General features: G+C 35.3%; 1 protein-coding gene across 1 annotated transcript; it reads left to right on the top strand.

The window, feature by feature from the left end:
- The first annotated feature begins 7,190 nt into the window (after positions 1-7,190).
- LOC131861598 (phospholipase A1-Igamma1, chloroplastic-like) lies at positions 7,191-8,504 on the top strand. Its single transcript, XM_059214948.1, has one exon. It carries the CDS (start codon positions 7,191-7,193, stop codon positions 8,502-8,504), a length of 1,314 nt encoding a protein of 437 aa, XP_059070931.1.
- The last annotated feature ends 7,230 nt before the right edge of the window (positions 8,505-15,734 follow it).

Here is a 15,734-nt window from a genome sequence, read left to right as displayed (position 1 = left end):
AGGTAGAACCATTCCATATAGCCACATCTTCCACCAGAGGATGGAATGATGATCAGGTTCAGCCAAGAGTACAAAGCAGCCAAAGAAGCATCCAAGGTTCTAAGGTCCACCCAAACTCCATTACTCATATAATCTGCAACCCAAGTTGCAATGAGATTAATGCATTTCTCTTTGAATTATGAAGCCCACACTGAATTAGACAAAGGCCCCTCTCCTGTCCACCAATCATCCCAAAACCTTATATTTCTACCATTTTCTAGAACCCATCGGCTTCCGTGAGAAATAATGAAAGAGGATCTGAAGAAATTATTCCAAATATGAGAGACAGAAGTCGGGAGGGAATAATTTTCCAACATTCTTTGGAAATCATGAATTTGGTATTAGTCCTTGAAAATATCGATCAATTCATTGTTCTCCTTTAAACATCTCCATAGCTACTTAGCCATTAAAGCTCTATTAAAGTCTCTTAGATGTCTGATATCCAGGCCTCCTCTATTTCTAGGCAAACAAACCTGATCCCAGGTGAACAAATGAAGCCTACTCTTGGATTTAGAACCTCACCAAAGCAATTTCTTTTGTATACTTTCATTCTATCAGCAAATTTGGCCAGGATTTTAAATAGACTCATAGCATACACGGGAAGGTTCTGAAGAAAAGCCTTAATTAATTGAAGTTTACCCGCTTGGCTTAACAAAGCTCCTTTCCAACCAGCCAGCTTCATTTGAAATCTATCAATCAGACTAGACCAGAAGGAGTCCGAGGTAGGTCCCACACACAAGGGCAGACCCAAATATGAATAAGGGAGAACACCCATTTTGCAGCCCAAAATATTGGCAATCTTCATTTTTCTATTCTCAGAAGTATTCATGAAGAAAATGGAGCTTTTAGACAGACTGAATTTTTTCCCCGATCCTTTCTCATAAGTATCTAGGATAGCTTTAATAGTATTTGCTTCTTTAATCAAACTTTCCCCCATCAGTAGTGTATCATCAACAAATTGATGGTGGGAGCAAATAGTAGCTTGGGAAGAAGGTTGTAAACCCCTCAAATTGCTCTTCCTAACATCTCTCTGGATAGTTTTTTCAAAAGCTTCACTCATCAGAATAAAGAGAAACGGGGAGAGAGGATCCCCTTGTCTAATACCCCATGATGCCAAAAACAAACAGACATCGAACCATTGACCAAAACCTAAAATTTGGGAGTGGTAACACACTGATTGACAAGCTAGATGAAATGGTTACCAAAACCAAAGGATTGAAGCACTTTAAACAAAAAAATCCAATTGACCTGATCATAAGATTTGAGAAGATCCAACTTCAACAAGAAGCCCGATTTCTTAAAGAATGGATATTCTCATGGACAACAATAATAGAATCCAAAATCTGTCTACCAGGTACGAAACCATTCTGATGCTTCGAAATCAAAGAATGCAGCAAATTTTTAAGCCTAAACACAATGATCTTGGTAAAGATTTTATAGATCGAGTTACATAAACTAATGGGTCTAAAGTCCTGAAAGGAATAGGCATCAGGTTTCTTAGGGATCAGGACAAAAAAAGGTAGCATTTAGTTCCTTAAGAAGAGATCAGGAACCAAAGAACTCTCTAGCAGCATCCACAACATTCGAACCAATAATCTGCCAAAAAGTTTGAAAAACATAGGGAAACCGTCAGGGCCAAGAACTTTATTACCTTCACAGGAAAAGTCTGCAGCTCTAACCTCATCATGAGATGGGATTATGGTTAGCTCCTTATTCATGTCTTGGGAAATAGTACATCTAAACTTCGACAGGATCTCATCTTGAGCATTAACATCCTGACAGCCATCATCCGAAAGAAGAGTGGAAAAATATATAATGGCTTCCTAGTTTAACTCCTCATGCTTATCAATCCAGCCATGATCCACTAAAATTTTATTGATTTTGTTTGAGGCCCTATGTTTGAGGATAGTCATATGAAAAAACTTCATGTTTTTGTGACCAGATTTGAGCCATAAATCTTTGGACCTTTGATTCCAGAATTCCTCCTCCTTAGAGATGATATCATGAATCTTGGTAAGTAACTCAACTTCTTTATCCATAACCATAGGATCATACCCCACATCTTGAATCTGAGACTGTACATCATCCAAATCTTTCTTAAGGTTTTCTTTTATCTAAAAAATATTGCTGAAGGAAACTTTATTCCAAAGTTGGATATTGGAAATAATATTGGCTAGTTTATTAGCCACTCTAAACATTGCAGTTCCCTGAATGTCAACATTCCACCATTTAGAAATATTGTCATAAATATCCAGAGCTAAAAGCCACATCTTCTCAAACCTTAAGGGGAAGGCCTTCCTCCCAGTTAAAGGGGATATAATCAGAAAAATCGGGAAATGATTAGACCCAATTCTGGACAACACATTTAATCTACAAGAAGCATTATGAATCCACTCAGGAGAAATAATACCTCTGTCCAGTCTGACTTGGATGAGGCCCCCCCCACTTCTTCTGTTGGAACAAGTGAATTTAGCTCCAAGGAGATTAATGTCTAACAAACACAGAGAGTTAATCATATCCACCAAGTCCTCCCTACTTTCTTCCAAAACAAGCATCCCATCAGCCTTTTCCATACTAGATAATGGGGTATTAAAATCCCCCAATAGAATCCATTTCCCATTTGGGAAAGCCATTCTAGCATTAATAATACAGGACCCGAGCATTTTTATAGCGTTTTTCCCATTTGGACCATAGATATTAGAAATGATCCAAGATGATCCATCAGATAGACTAGTAAATCTAGTGGCAATGTGATTAGGAGAAGTAAAGACAACCTTACCCAAAAGCCATCTAGGATTGCACAAAGTGGCAGTACCACCATAAGCCCCATTAGCATTAGCACAACTAGTTCCACAATCTCTAAAAATAACCAATTTGATCTTTTCCACTCTACAACCAGGCATTTTGGTTTCTTGAACAAGAATATATCTAGCTTGTGATCTCTAACTAGGTTGGATAGAAGATCATGTTTGTGGGAATGATTCAATCCCCTAATATTCCATGAAATGACTTTCATTTGACTAGATGGGGGGAACCAATCCCCATGTCTTGTAGTGTTATTTGGACTCCATAAACAATGGAATACTGACTATTGTTGTCTCTACTAATCGCATTGGGAGGCCTCCCCACTACCCTCAAATCAGATCCACAATCCACCTTTTGTTTGTTTCTAGTCTTAACACCACTAGAAACCAGTGTTAATAAATGACCATTTGGGGAGTTCCTTTTTTTGTGCTTAGTTTTTACCTCAATAAACAGATTTGGATTATCATCATCCTGGGTCACATCGTCAGTAATGTTTGAATCCAATAAATTCCCAACATCAACAACAAGGTGGATGCAAGGATCCTTAACCCTATGAACCTCCGTCATAGACTTATCCCCATTAGAAATCTCCTCGGGCTTCAAACTTCCCCCTGCATCCCCCCCCCCTCATTCAAGGGATCTAGGTTTGAAGGATTTGGATCTGGACCAACCTGAACACATGGGATATTATTCATTCCATCCATACATGGAGTGGGATCTAAGGACGGAGACTCCACCAAATCCACCCCCTTTGTCTCATTTTTCTTCTTCCAACTCCTCTTAGGCATAGGCTTAGAAGGGCATTCCCTGGCCCAATGACCAACTTTTTTACAATGGAAACAAGTAAAGGGAATAGATTCATACTCGACTTTCTAAACCCATTTGCCCAGCTTAGAGAAGGGGCCAATCTCCTTTGGCAAATTAGCAGATTGTTTAACATTCACACAGATTCTAGCATACACTAGACGCGTCTTCGCAGAGGTCACTGGGTCAACTGAAAGGAGCTCACCAAAGCATCCAACAATCCCAGCAAAGATTTCTTCACCCTAGAACTCCATAGGAAAATTTGGTAGCCGCACCCAAATAGGGGCCTCATTACATTCCCATTCCTTTGGGTTAAAGCCTAGTTCCCATTTCTTGAGAGCCAACGATGATTTGCCTAACATCCAGGGACCACCCGCTAAGAAAGATCGAAGGTCCTCCTCACAGGCAAAGGAGAAGGAGAAAAAACCATTAGACATGGAAACCACATCAATTTGACCCTTTCCCTTCCATTTACGAGACACCGAATCCCTAACAGCTTCAATATTAGGTCGAGGGCCAATAAACTTGCCAACCAGGACAGGGGTCAGATTAGCCATATTCTTTTCCACGATACAATCTGGAATAGAAATTGAACAAGAGCCAAACTTCAGGTCCACTTTATGGGGAAGAGGCGCAATAGCCTTGCATTTGAGGTTTGACCCAAATAAAGTAGACCATTTTCTGTTGCAGTCTAGAGATCCCGGTTTCCTAAGATTCTCCACAAACTTTCTGGGACCCTCCCCACCACAAGGTAAAACAGTAAAGTCAGTTTTTTCTTTTGTTGGTACCGGCAAGGTGTCCCCATCCCAAAACCCGTTGAGACTGCCATCAGAAGCTTTAGGTTTTGTTTCTCCCATGGATTACATCACGTGGGAGCCTCCGAAACCTTCATCACCCAATCTTCCCGCTCCTGCTCCTGCTCCATTCGAATTCAAACCAGTCACTCCAGTTGTTCCCGCCATTCCCACCTCTCTAGCTGCTTACATTAATAAAATATAATAACTTTATTTTTTATATTTCAAGTTTTTGTTCTTTTCTTGAGTTGCTTCCTATTTTAAATTTCTATTACTGTTCTCCAACAATTAGTGATAGATGTATTTACAAGTGATCATACCTACTAGCAATAATTAATTAATTGCAAATTACGTCCCACATTTCATTTGAATTACTTACAATTGTTGGCACATAATAAAAGTTCTAACTAATATTTTTACTACACCAATAATAGGAGCTAAATTTTAAAAAAAATTATGGATTTGCTCCTCCTTATCTCAGTCGGTGGTTTCCAAGAACACTCTCCCTCTTCACCAGGGTTTAATTCTAAGACTTTATAAGTTTCATTTGGCTTCAACCTTACCTAGTGGGGCCCGTATGACCTCCTCTGGTCCTCTGTCTTCAAGTAGCTTCTTTATAGTGGTTATGTAAGAGGTCCAGGCCTATCTTGCTTTAATCAATCATAACTAAACCAATAATAGGAACTATATGTTTATATCAATAATTATTACCATTTTACATAAATTCATTATAATTTTTTAGCTTAGTAATAACTAAAAAATCTTTAATTCACTCATTCTAATCCACATTTATATTTATGTTTGTAAAAATAAATGTTATTTTTAGATTATTGGCATTTTACAAGTCGTATAGAATATTGCTCATATTTTGTATCCCTTTTTACTCACCACCATTCATTCTTTCTAATTATGTAGAGTGTAAACTTCCATAAGACATTATCTTGTTGTAAAACATCAAAACAAGAAAATTGACATGTATTATTCAAAAAATATGTATAACCTATCTAAATGTATTACACTTCAAAAAATTAATTCATCTTGGAAACAACTATGTTGTATCTTCAACATTAATTATACATGGTTAAATAGGTATTATTGTTTCAACTTCATTTGCAATGTCTGCTTCATAAGGTAAAGTTTTATAGTTTACATTCATTGCGTAATAGTTTTCATATGTATTTCAATTTTTATAGGAATAATTTACTATCCCGCGGAAATGAATTATTTGATTGAAAATGCAATCAAGATGATCGGTGATGGAAACCTAAAGTTGCAACCACATTTGCAAGTATTAAGTATGGCAAGTTTGGGGATGACCATCGATCAACAAATTGATTTTAAAACAGACCTCTCTATTGGATTTCACAAGCAAAAGGATACACTTAGAAAAAAAATACAATGATTCCATAAAGTCAATACAAATCCCTAAGGGATCTACACTTCTACCCATCAAATATAGTTGCCATATTATTCGCAATTCAAGGTGAGCCACAATGTTTGATTGATTTTCTAACAATTGTCGATCAATTTTGTGTAAATTAGCAAATTCTTGGACCCACTATGTAAAACTTGTTGCAATTTTAGCCCTCCAAACTAGTTTATATACACAAGGACATGAGATTTTAAGCTCACAAAGATTTTAAAAATTATAAAGAAAGTGACAAATGATACAAGGTTAACACTTGACTTGAATTAGTTAGATATTTTTTCACATTTTTTTAGAAAATCCTAATCTAGAGTTGGGTTAACGAATAATAGATGTGTAGGAAGATATAAAACTGAATTAATGGAGTTCTCTTATAAATATCTCAAATACTTCATCAATAAATGTAAACACAGATATCCAAACATAGACATGTTTTTTAAAACATAAAACACCACAATCAAAATATGTGATTTCAACATATAAAATCACAAAATTTGACATCAACCTAGATAAAATGGAGCGAAAAGGATCTTTTTTATATCATGTGTCATGTGAGATGTGTCTATCTTAAAACCACGCATGATCTGAGTCCATCCTTAATTACTTTCCACACCTTGACATAAACAACATTTCTGTCGGTTTATTTATAGCTTGTTCTTACCCAAGTTACAAATGCCCCTTTGAAAAATGTTCACTTTTACATTCAAGAAAATTAGGAAATCCCTGTCAAACTTTTTGATACCAGTTTTATACCTAAACAAGATCTTAACACACAAATTTATGATCTTTCCTTTTAAATATTAAAATGTTAGAAAATGCGCAGTTTGCATTGATACAAAGAAATAGCGGTCATGGGTTTTGCTAATTTGAAAGTTAGGAACCCCTGGCCAGACAATCTGAGTGTGGCGATGGAAATTCACGAGATACATGATGTGAAGGCGGCTGAAAAAATATATTGCAATCTGTGTGGGGGAGCTTGACACCTTCTGATTATAGTCTTTGAATAAATACTGTAGTATTAATCTAGTGTCTGAACGTTAGGTTTGAAAACAACAACGCGGGAAGAACAAGGGAAGTCAAAGCCTTATATGCCCAATTCTCGTCAACAAGAAGAAGTTCAGGTTGGAAGATTGAAATTCTACTTTGTCTGCTATTGTAGTGCGTGATTGTCTGCTATTGTAGTGCGTGATTTTCTATTTATAAGGTGCTCGTCTTAAACCTTGTATTCATCCTCGAACGCTTTGTCTGGCCGATCATTGTTTGACATCCCAGAAATCAGACACAATTATTTGATTGATTCCTTAATTTCTATCAGTCAATCAATGGCCGTATTTCCATTGCCCCAGCTTGAAGATAATGCTGTATTATTACCCAGTTCCCAAACTAACTCAACGCAGCCTCAGCTATGTGACGTATGGAGAGATATACAAGGTGCCCATAATTGGAATGGTTTGCTTGATCCCATGGTGCCCAATTTGAAAGCTGAAGCTCTCAGATATGGGAATTTGGCACAGCTTTGTTACGACGCATTTGATGGCAAAAGCTACTCCAAAAACTACGGCACATGTTATCACAGTAAAAGAGATCTGTTCAATAAGATGGGCATGTCTGAAAGTGGCTACCAAGTCACTAAATATGTTTACGCCAATACTAATCTGTTAAATCAAGTTTTTGGTGAGAAACCAAAAGACCAAGGTGTTTGGTTGGGTTTTATTGCAGTTTGCACGGATCCAAATGAGATAAGAAGGCTTGGACGACGAGACATAGTGATTGCATGGAGAGGAACTCAGACTGCTGAAGAATGGATAGAAGACCTGAGAGATATTCTTGTACCTACAAGATTATCCTATAGATGCAAGAGGACAGGCAAAAACCAAGAGCATCATTTCGCGGATGGAGTACTAATTGAGAGAGGATTCCTGAGCTGCTATACTTCAACTGTCCGTCACCGTCAAGGCGCTGCAGGAGCCACTGTGAACATCAGCACCAGAGATTTGGTAGTCTCAGAGATAGAACGATTGATTCAAGTTTATGAAAAAGAGATGGACAATTTAAGCATAACATTTACGGGACACAGCTTAGGAGCTGCTCTTGCAACCTTGAGCGCTTATGATATCAAACAAATGCTTTGCACCAAGCATAATTTTCATCAAATTCCCGTCACCGTCTTCGCTTTTGCCTCTCCCCGGGTGGGAAATCTTGCGTTTGCTAAACGGGTGGAGGAGATTGGAGTGAAAGTGCTGAGGTTTGTGAACAAGCGTGACGTGGTTCCCAAAGTGCCCGGAGTTTGTATGAACGAGAACGTGGGATGCCTCAGCAAATTGCTGCATTGGCTTCCGTGGACATACTTTCATGTTGGCTTCGAGCTTCCTTTACACAACAATTCTCCATTCATTCAGCACACCCATAATCTTGCCTACTTTCATAATTTAGAGCTTTACTTGCATTTACTGGACGGGTATGTTGGAAGTAAGCAGCCGTTTTCTTGGAGTGGAAGAGATCATGCTCTGGTTAATAAGAGCTGTGATTTATTGCGCGAGAAATATGAAATTCCTCCAAAATGGTGGCAGGAACAGAACAAGGGCCTCGTTAAAGGTCCAGATGGCAAATGGACGCAGCCATCAGAAGAGGAATAATTCATGTCTCACTCAACTCCAGATGACATCAACGTCCAACGTTCTGCGCCGCAATGTCACCACAACTGTGTTGGTTATTGAATTATTCTTTTTATCTGGATGTATATATTTAACATGTTGTCACATTCATTATTGAATTAATTTAACTTCAAAGCTTAACCTTTAGCGTGAAATGAAATCAACTATGCAGGAGTTCATAGCTGTGGATGATACAAATTAGCTTTTGATTGTCATAGAAAACAATCACGTGTCATCAGTAATCTGATAGATAATAAAAGTACGCGTAAATCAGTATTGATTTTAATTATGAACATTGCTATTAAACAAGAGATAATACGCCTCAGCTCTGTTGTAGCCCAAAATACCTTCATACAAAATTTGTAAAAATAGTCAACAAGGGTAAGTTCTCAAATCTTTCTCTAATCCTCAGAATTAGTGACAATATGAATGTTCTAGTGCTATCTAAATCTACCGAGAACTTTAGTTGAGGATTGCATGTATGCATGCCATACTATCTATAATTATGAGATTACCAAATATTTGGTTTCTAGGTATATAGCTCTACACTAGCACATTTTATTGTCGCTCAATTGCACCCATACTTTAAGATTATACAAGTATACATCCAACACATTATAATTCTAAAACAATGATTGTCTAGGGATGTGACAATTATTGTGGAGGCTACTATGGTAATGCCGCAACTTCCCCATGATGGGGAGGCATTGCATTTAATTTATGAGAGCTTGAAGAAGACATAAGGGACTACAAAGAATCAAGTTAGCTTTCTTGATAAGGAACTAAATTGTGATGGTGAAAATATTGAGCTTCCTTCTTTACCAATCAATCTTATCAACTATCAACAAAATATAAAGGATGCATTTTTTATTCTTGATTTCATTTTTTGATTAAATCGTGAATGACAAGTGTATGATTTTAAGTTAGGAGCTTTACATGAGCTCAATACCAAATCCTTGAAATCAATTATGTATAATCCAAGGAAACTATAATACAATATCAAATAGCCAATTTTATTGGACAATAATTTCTTAAGTACTCTTTCTTTCTTATATATTTAATCATTTATTAAAATGCCACTTTTTGCCTAGTATTTTTGCAATCAGCCTACATACGAAATTTCATGGACTTGCTAAAGATGACCATAGATTCGGTTTGGACACATGCAATCTCCAAAATCTACTAATACTTTTTAGTTTTTTGGACTCGTTCCTTAGACAACAACATACAATGATAATATTGCACAATTATGAGTAACCCTTTCGGCTTACCAAATTTCTCATAGATAGATTGTTATCCATAGAATTTTTTCAATAACTTAGCAATATTACTCAATATGTATGGAGTTTTTAAAAAGGAAACGTTCTTTATTTTAGATCCACTTCTATTTGGATGGGAGTACAATAAAAAAAATGGGAAGCAAATCTTGAACCTCCTAAGATTCAAGTTAACGTAATTCAACCTAGAGATCATAGAGGACTTTTGGAAATAGGACCCTAAAAGTTTCAATTCTAGTAGGATAAAAAATTTAAGAACGAATCAGATTTTTATACATAAAAGTTAGCCTAAAATAGAAATAAGCTAGTGTTTGAGTAGCAAACTGTAGGATGTATATAAATAAAACAATGATCTATTCACTATCCTCCTCCCCTTTAAATATTACATACTATAATGTCTATTTTTTGTGCAAAATGAGTATCAAGCTCCACTTGAAGGAAGAACCATAAAAGTAAAGGTTGGACTAAGAAATAAATCATTTACCTTATTGGAAGTACAATTAAAAAATACACAAGATGTATATGAGTATTTTAAAACGTCGCTATTTATAAAACTTATGGGATAGTATCAAACTATCAGAATGCCTCATGGAATTTAGATTTCACCTTTGAAGGACTCATAGAGCGATTCGAACAAATTTGTGAGACACGAGAGCTACTATCCAACAACAACTCAAACTGCGCAAAATTTAGACGAGAACAACGCTCATGAGTAGCGGATTGCACCTAGTATTCAAAAACATTCCTGAAACTAAGCACAATCATACATGAACTGAACATAACGTCCAAAGTGGGTCCAAAGTGAGTGTGAAATTGTATTTGTAAGCAATCGACTACACTACACTATCAAGTGATCCATGCCCATCAATCAATTGGAATTAACTTCCTAGAAGTTGCATTCAAGATTTATGAGTAATATTTCACTTAGCTTTCCTGACCTAATAGATCAAGCAAAAACACCTTGTTTAGATGTACACAATGTCTAGGCCTATGACGTTCAATTAAAAAAACCAACATTAAATGAGTTCCATGCAAATTATGTTTCAAAACTATATATAAAATATGCAATATTCTAATAGCATTAAATCCTCTATTAACAATGAGTATTTGTAGCTACAATTGCTAGATTACATAGATAAATTATTATTGCATATATATTAATTTTTTATAAAAATATCCAAATACACTATAATATACACACTAAAAAACACTAATAGAGTAGAAATATTCCTTGCAGCCATATGATGGCATCTCATACCCTATCATATTCTAGACACAGAGACTTACATATGAAGAGAAATAAAACTGCATAAAAAGATTCAATAACTATGTATACCTAGCTCGTGGTAAACCTGTCCACAATCTTCACATTAGCCAAATAGAATTCCTTAACAGCCATATTCTATGATTACATCCTATGGCACTAAAATATGGAGCCTCGTAGCACCCAAAAACTAATTTAAAAAACACCCAAAAAATAGAGTCATTCAGATGGCAATATAAAAGCATGTAAATGCACTAATCTTCCATTGAGATTGAAGGATAATTGCTTCCCTTTGCCTGACTATAACCTCTCCTACACCTAAACCAAGAGTTCATCCTCAATTTCCTCCTTATGAGATAGGATATCAGTAGAAAATATAGTTAGGCAGTCTTATTCTAGACTTGCTTGTAATCCATTAGAGTGACACCTTTCTTTCTAACAAACATACTGAATGATACAACATGAACTAGGAAATATGATGTTTTTTTACTAAATGATACAATATGTTACAAATATGGAGACAAACATATCAAAATAAAGTACTCATGAAATAAGTTCACTAACAACATATATGTTGCTTTCTAATCAACAAAATATCACCAAATACCTCAATATGAAAACTCTTCTATAAAATGCATGCAAAATATTTGTCTTAATGACAATTCTCTAAAATTGGGGAAAATTATAAAAAAAGAGTTGCTACATCTGAGGTGGTGTCTTACATAGGTATTAGAGCTAGCGGTCTTGCCAACCTGTTGGGAGACTACCATCTATTAAAGTTTCTTGAGTTGCATGACATTTTGGAAAACATTCAAACTTGGTATATTATTGCATCTAAAGAAAATTAGATTGTGGGTCACTTATCAAAATATTTCAGTGATTTGATGAAGTGTATTCAACCTAGGAAATTATAGAAAGAAAAGTGGAAATTTGGCTCTTAATGATTGGAATAAAGTTGGAGTCTCCAATTTCTAGATAATTTTCTTATCAAGCTGATGTAATTGGAATTATGTTTGTCTAAGGTAGAACAATTATATTGCAGGATGTTGAATTGGTCCAACGGAAGCTTATGGAACATCCTCATGAGGATTAAGACTTGAAGTTGCCTCTTGTCTCAATGAGTTCTTAAGAATTACAATTCATATAACACTATATAATAATGATATAATGATGATGATTTTATAGATTATTATTAAAGAATTTCATGGGTTGTGTGGTACCAGAAGCCACTCTTTTGATAAGAGGGCTCAAAGTTTAAAAGTTATGGATAAGGTGAGATCATTTTTTAATTTTTATTGATCTCAAGTGCAATAATTTAATTATTTGAATGTTCCAATGATTCTTTACCAAAATAAAAAAACATCATGCATAAAATGTTAAGGCATCCATGTTTGCTTGATTTCAAATGAAGATGATGATATCTCTAAGAAGGTACAATTTTAATTTTTGGCCATTTTTAGAAAGGAACAAGATGTCTCACATATAGCTCGTAGGTTCTCATAAAAATTAGTAGAGTAAAAAATTGAGAAGCTTAAAAACTAGCTGACAAAATAGGAAGTGATTTCTTTTGGTTTACAACATACAAGATCCCACAAAAATAGATAGGAGTAAAAAGAGAAGTGATGTTTCACATGTCAAGAGGCTTGGACACTCAATCACATATGTGGTCCAATTGATAAATAAAATTAAATAGTACATTATAAATTGAAGCTAAGAATATTGCAGACATATTAGCTTGTTGTTATTGAACCGTTCACGAAGTAGGAAAAGAAAGAAAGGGCAAAGGAACTCAAGTAGGTGATTTAAGATCTTGAATAAATCCAAGAAGACTTTAGCTTCAAGTAGAGTCCTAATTTTGGACGTTAGGATGGTTGGTTTGAATTAGAAAGTGGTAATAACTTTTAAGTTTATTGATAGCCCATTGTTTGTTATGAGTGCTAATTTGACTTTCTAAAATCCACTCTTTGAGTTGGATGATGAGGTGACATCTAGTTGTTGATGAAACCAATGGGATGTGGGATTAAGGTGTTGTTTGTGGTCCTATGAGGTGGAGCCAATTGAATTGTCTATTGACCCACCCAAAATCATTGAGTCTTTACTTCTTGTAATGGACTATTATAGATTGAATTATCATGGGTTGACAGTTGAACTTGTCGGTTTATGACAAGAAAGGGAGTACTATTGCACGGTCTATATTTGTTGGGGTGCATACCGTTTTGATTGAATATATAAGTATCATCAAGTGTACTCTTAATGTGGCCCACATAAAATTACTATAGCACAACATCAACATGGTTAATTCACTATTTGGGTTGGTATCTATGCACAAGATGGAATAAGCATATGTCAAGATGTTGTAGAGCTAAAAAGAGATAATACTTGAATAAATTCCACATTATTAAAACTTTCTCACCATGTCAAACCATAAGTAATTTCAATGCCAAATACTAGGTGTGATTCTAATGTATTAATAAAGAACCAAAAATATATATAAATCTCATGCCTCAAACAAAAGCCTTAGACTTATAATATAATCAAGTAACGTATTTAGAACTTCACAAACTCTTGCCAAGGCATTAAAAATATTCCATATGCTCAAATTAAATATTAAATCTTTTTATTCATCATTAGACTTTATGAATCGATTCATTCATATTGAAAGTATATCATTACCAGAGGCAATATAATGCGCATGGAATAAATAGAGAAAAAACCAGTATTAATCTCCAACCTGCAAATTTGTCTCTTAAAAGGACTTCATAAATTTATCAAACTTACTTTCAACCCCCCTATGAAATCTCTAATAAACCATTCAAAATCTGAGATCGTCAATACAATGCAACCGCGAATGCTAATTGAAACTGCTTCAAGAATGAAACTAGGTTTTCATCCAATTCCTCCAAACTTGAGGGTTTCCATACTAGGGCTTCTCAACTAAAATCTAAAATCTTTTTGAGCTATACTAGAGAAAGAATAAACTAAGAATACCCAATAGAGACTCAAAGTGTCTTTTTATAACTCGCCAAGGGAGCTTCTAGAAACCCTTTTAAAATTCTCTTACCTTTTAATATTTGTCTTTTTAAAATGGGAAATAATAAATAGAACCTTTTAATTAACGTCTTTTTTATAACCTTATTAGATAATTAAATTAAGTTGTTATTAAATTTATGTAATTTTGACAACTTAAATTTTTATTATTTAATTAAATTTAAGGTCCAAATAAAGGGGACATTACACAAATAAATCTTATAGAAGGGATAAGTGTAATGTCCGCATTTTCATGTTATGTAGCTTTGTAGTTGGCTCTAATATTATGGGTGTGTATCGACCATATTAGAGTATTTTTTATGTTACCAACAAGATTGGATGGCCTAAAGGACTTAGAGGGTAGTTTTTGAGGTTATTTTAGACTTTTGGTGTGCTCTCCAATATTCTTGGAGAGAGAATCTATCTATAATAAGTGTCTCGATTATGTTTGGTTATCATCACTCCTATGCAGCCAATTTTAATTTTAATGCATTTAAACCAGTTTTACAACTCGGGTGTAATGTTGACCTATATTTAATTAAATTTATAGAGGTTGTATTGATTTAATTAAAACAATTTAGTGGGCATATTGGTATAATATCTTGTTGGAGAGAGAATGGAAAGTTTTAAAGGTTGGATTTGCCTAACCTTGTACCTAAGGTGCCCAAAATAATTAAATACTTAAATAAAGCACTTTTGGGGGTTATAAGGATTAATTAGTCAATAGGCTACACTTGCAAGAAAGCTTGCATATGGTGAGCTTGACGTTTTTGTCTCACACTCAAAAATTGGTTATTATGTCTTCTTTTTGTTTCTAGACATCTGAAACAACCAACTGTTCCTGTTGATGTTTCAAAGAAGCAATTGTTCTTATCAATGTTTCAAACAAGCAATATTAAAATAATTTTTGGGCAATGTGGGCAAACTGCATAGTATCGGGTGTGAAAACAAACCAACTCACCAGCCTCTCACTTCTCACATCTACTCTCTTTTAAAATGAGACAAATCTTGTCTCGCTAATAGAATCATTGTTCCTCATCTAATCAGCATGAACATAATGCACCCTAGACATGGTTTGTTAGTTGTTTGATCATGAAACATTTTTGAGCTATGTACATGCATTTATGTTCTCAATTACAATCAATCCTTTCAAAAGATATTTGCATTAATGCATTCGTACTACTTTCACCACCTCGATATTATATGAATATTCATTCTATCAACATTTGAAAGAAAGCAGCAACAAGGGTTTAAACAAAGCTAAGAAGAGCGGGAGAAGCAGGCAGTTTGTTGGGAGAAGTGTGATTTTGAAACATTTGAAGTTGACACAGCCCGGGTAGGGGATGGATCTGAGAACGGGCAGGGTGATGCGACACAGGATTCGAGTGGACAATAGGGGAAGGAAGAACCCAGATATTGTGACCTGACTAAAAACATTCAGGAGGACTCGGGTGGTAAGAGTCGGTATGATAACGAGAGACACAGGGTGTATCACTGGGGGAAGGATGAGGAAAAGACAAATCAGGAGACCTCCCCTTCATCATATCTTACACCAAAACCAATAGTTCATCCTCAAATTTCTCCTTATGGGATAGGATATCATTAGAAAATATAGTTAGGCAGTCTGATTCTAGACTTGCTTGT

Source organism: Cryptomeria japonica, unplaced genomic scaffold (genome assembly GCF_030272615.1).
Source record: "Cryptomeria japonica unplaced genomic scaffold, Sugi_1.0 HiC_scaffold_28, whole genome shotgun sequence".
NCBI classification, from domain to species: Eukaryota; Viridiplantae; Streptophyta; class Pinopsida; order Cupressales; family Cupressaceae; genus Cryptomeria; species Cryptomeria japonica.
The sequence above is the reverse complement of the archived record's forward strand: the minus strand, read 5'-3'. Positions and strand labels throughout refer to the sequence as shown.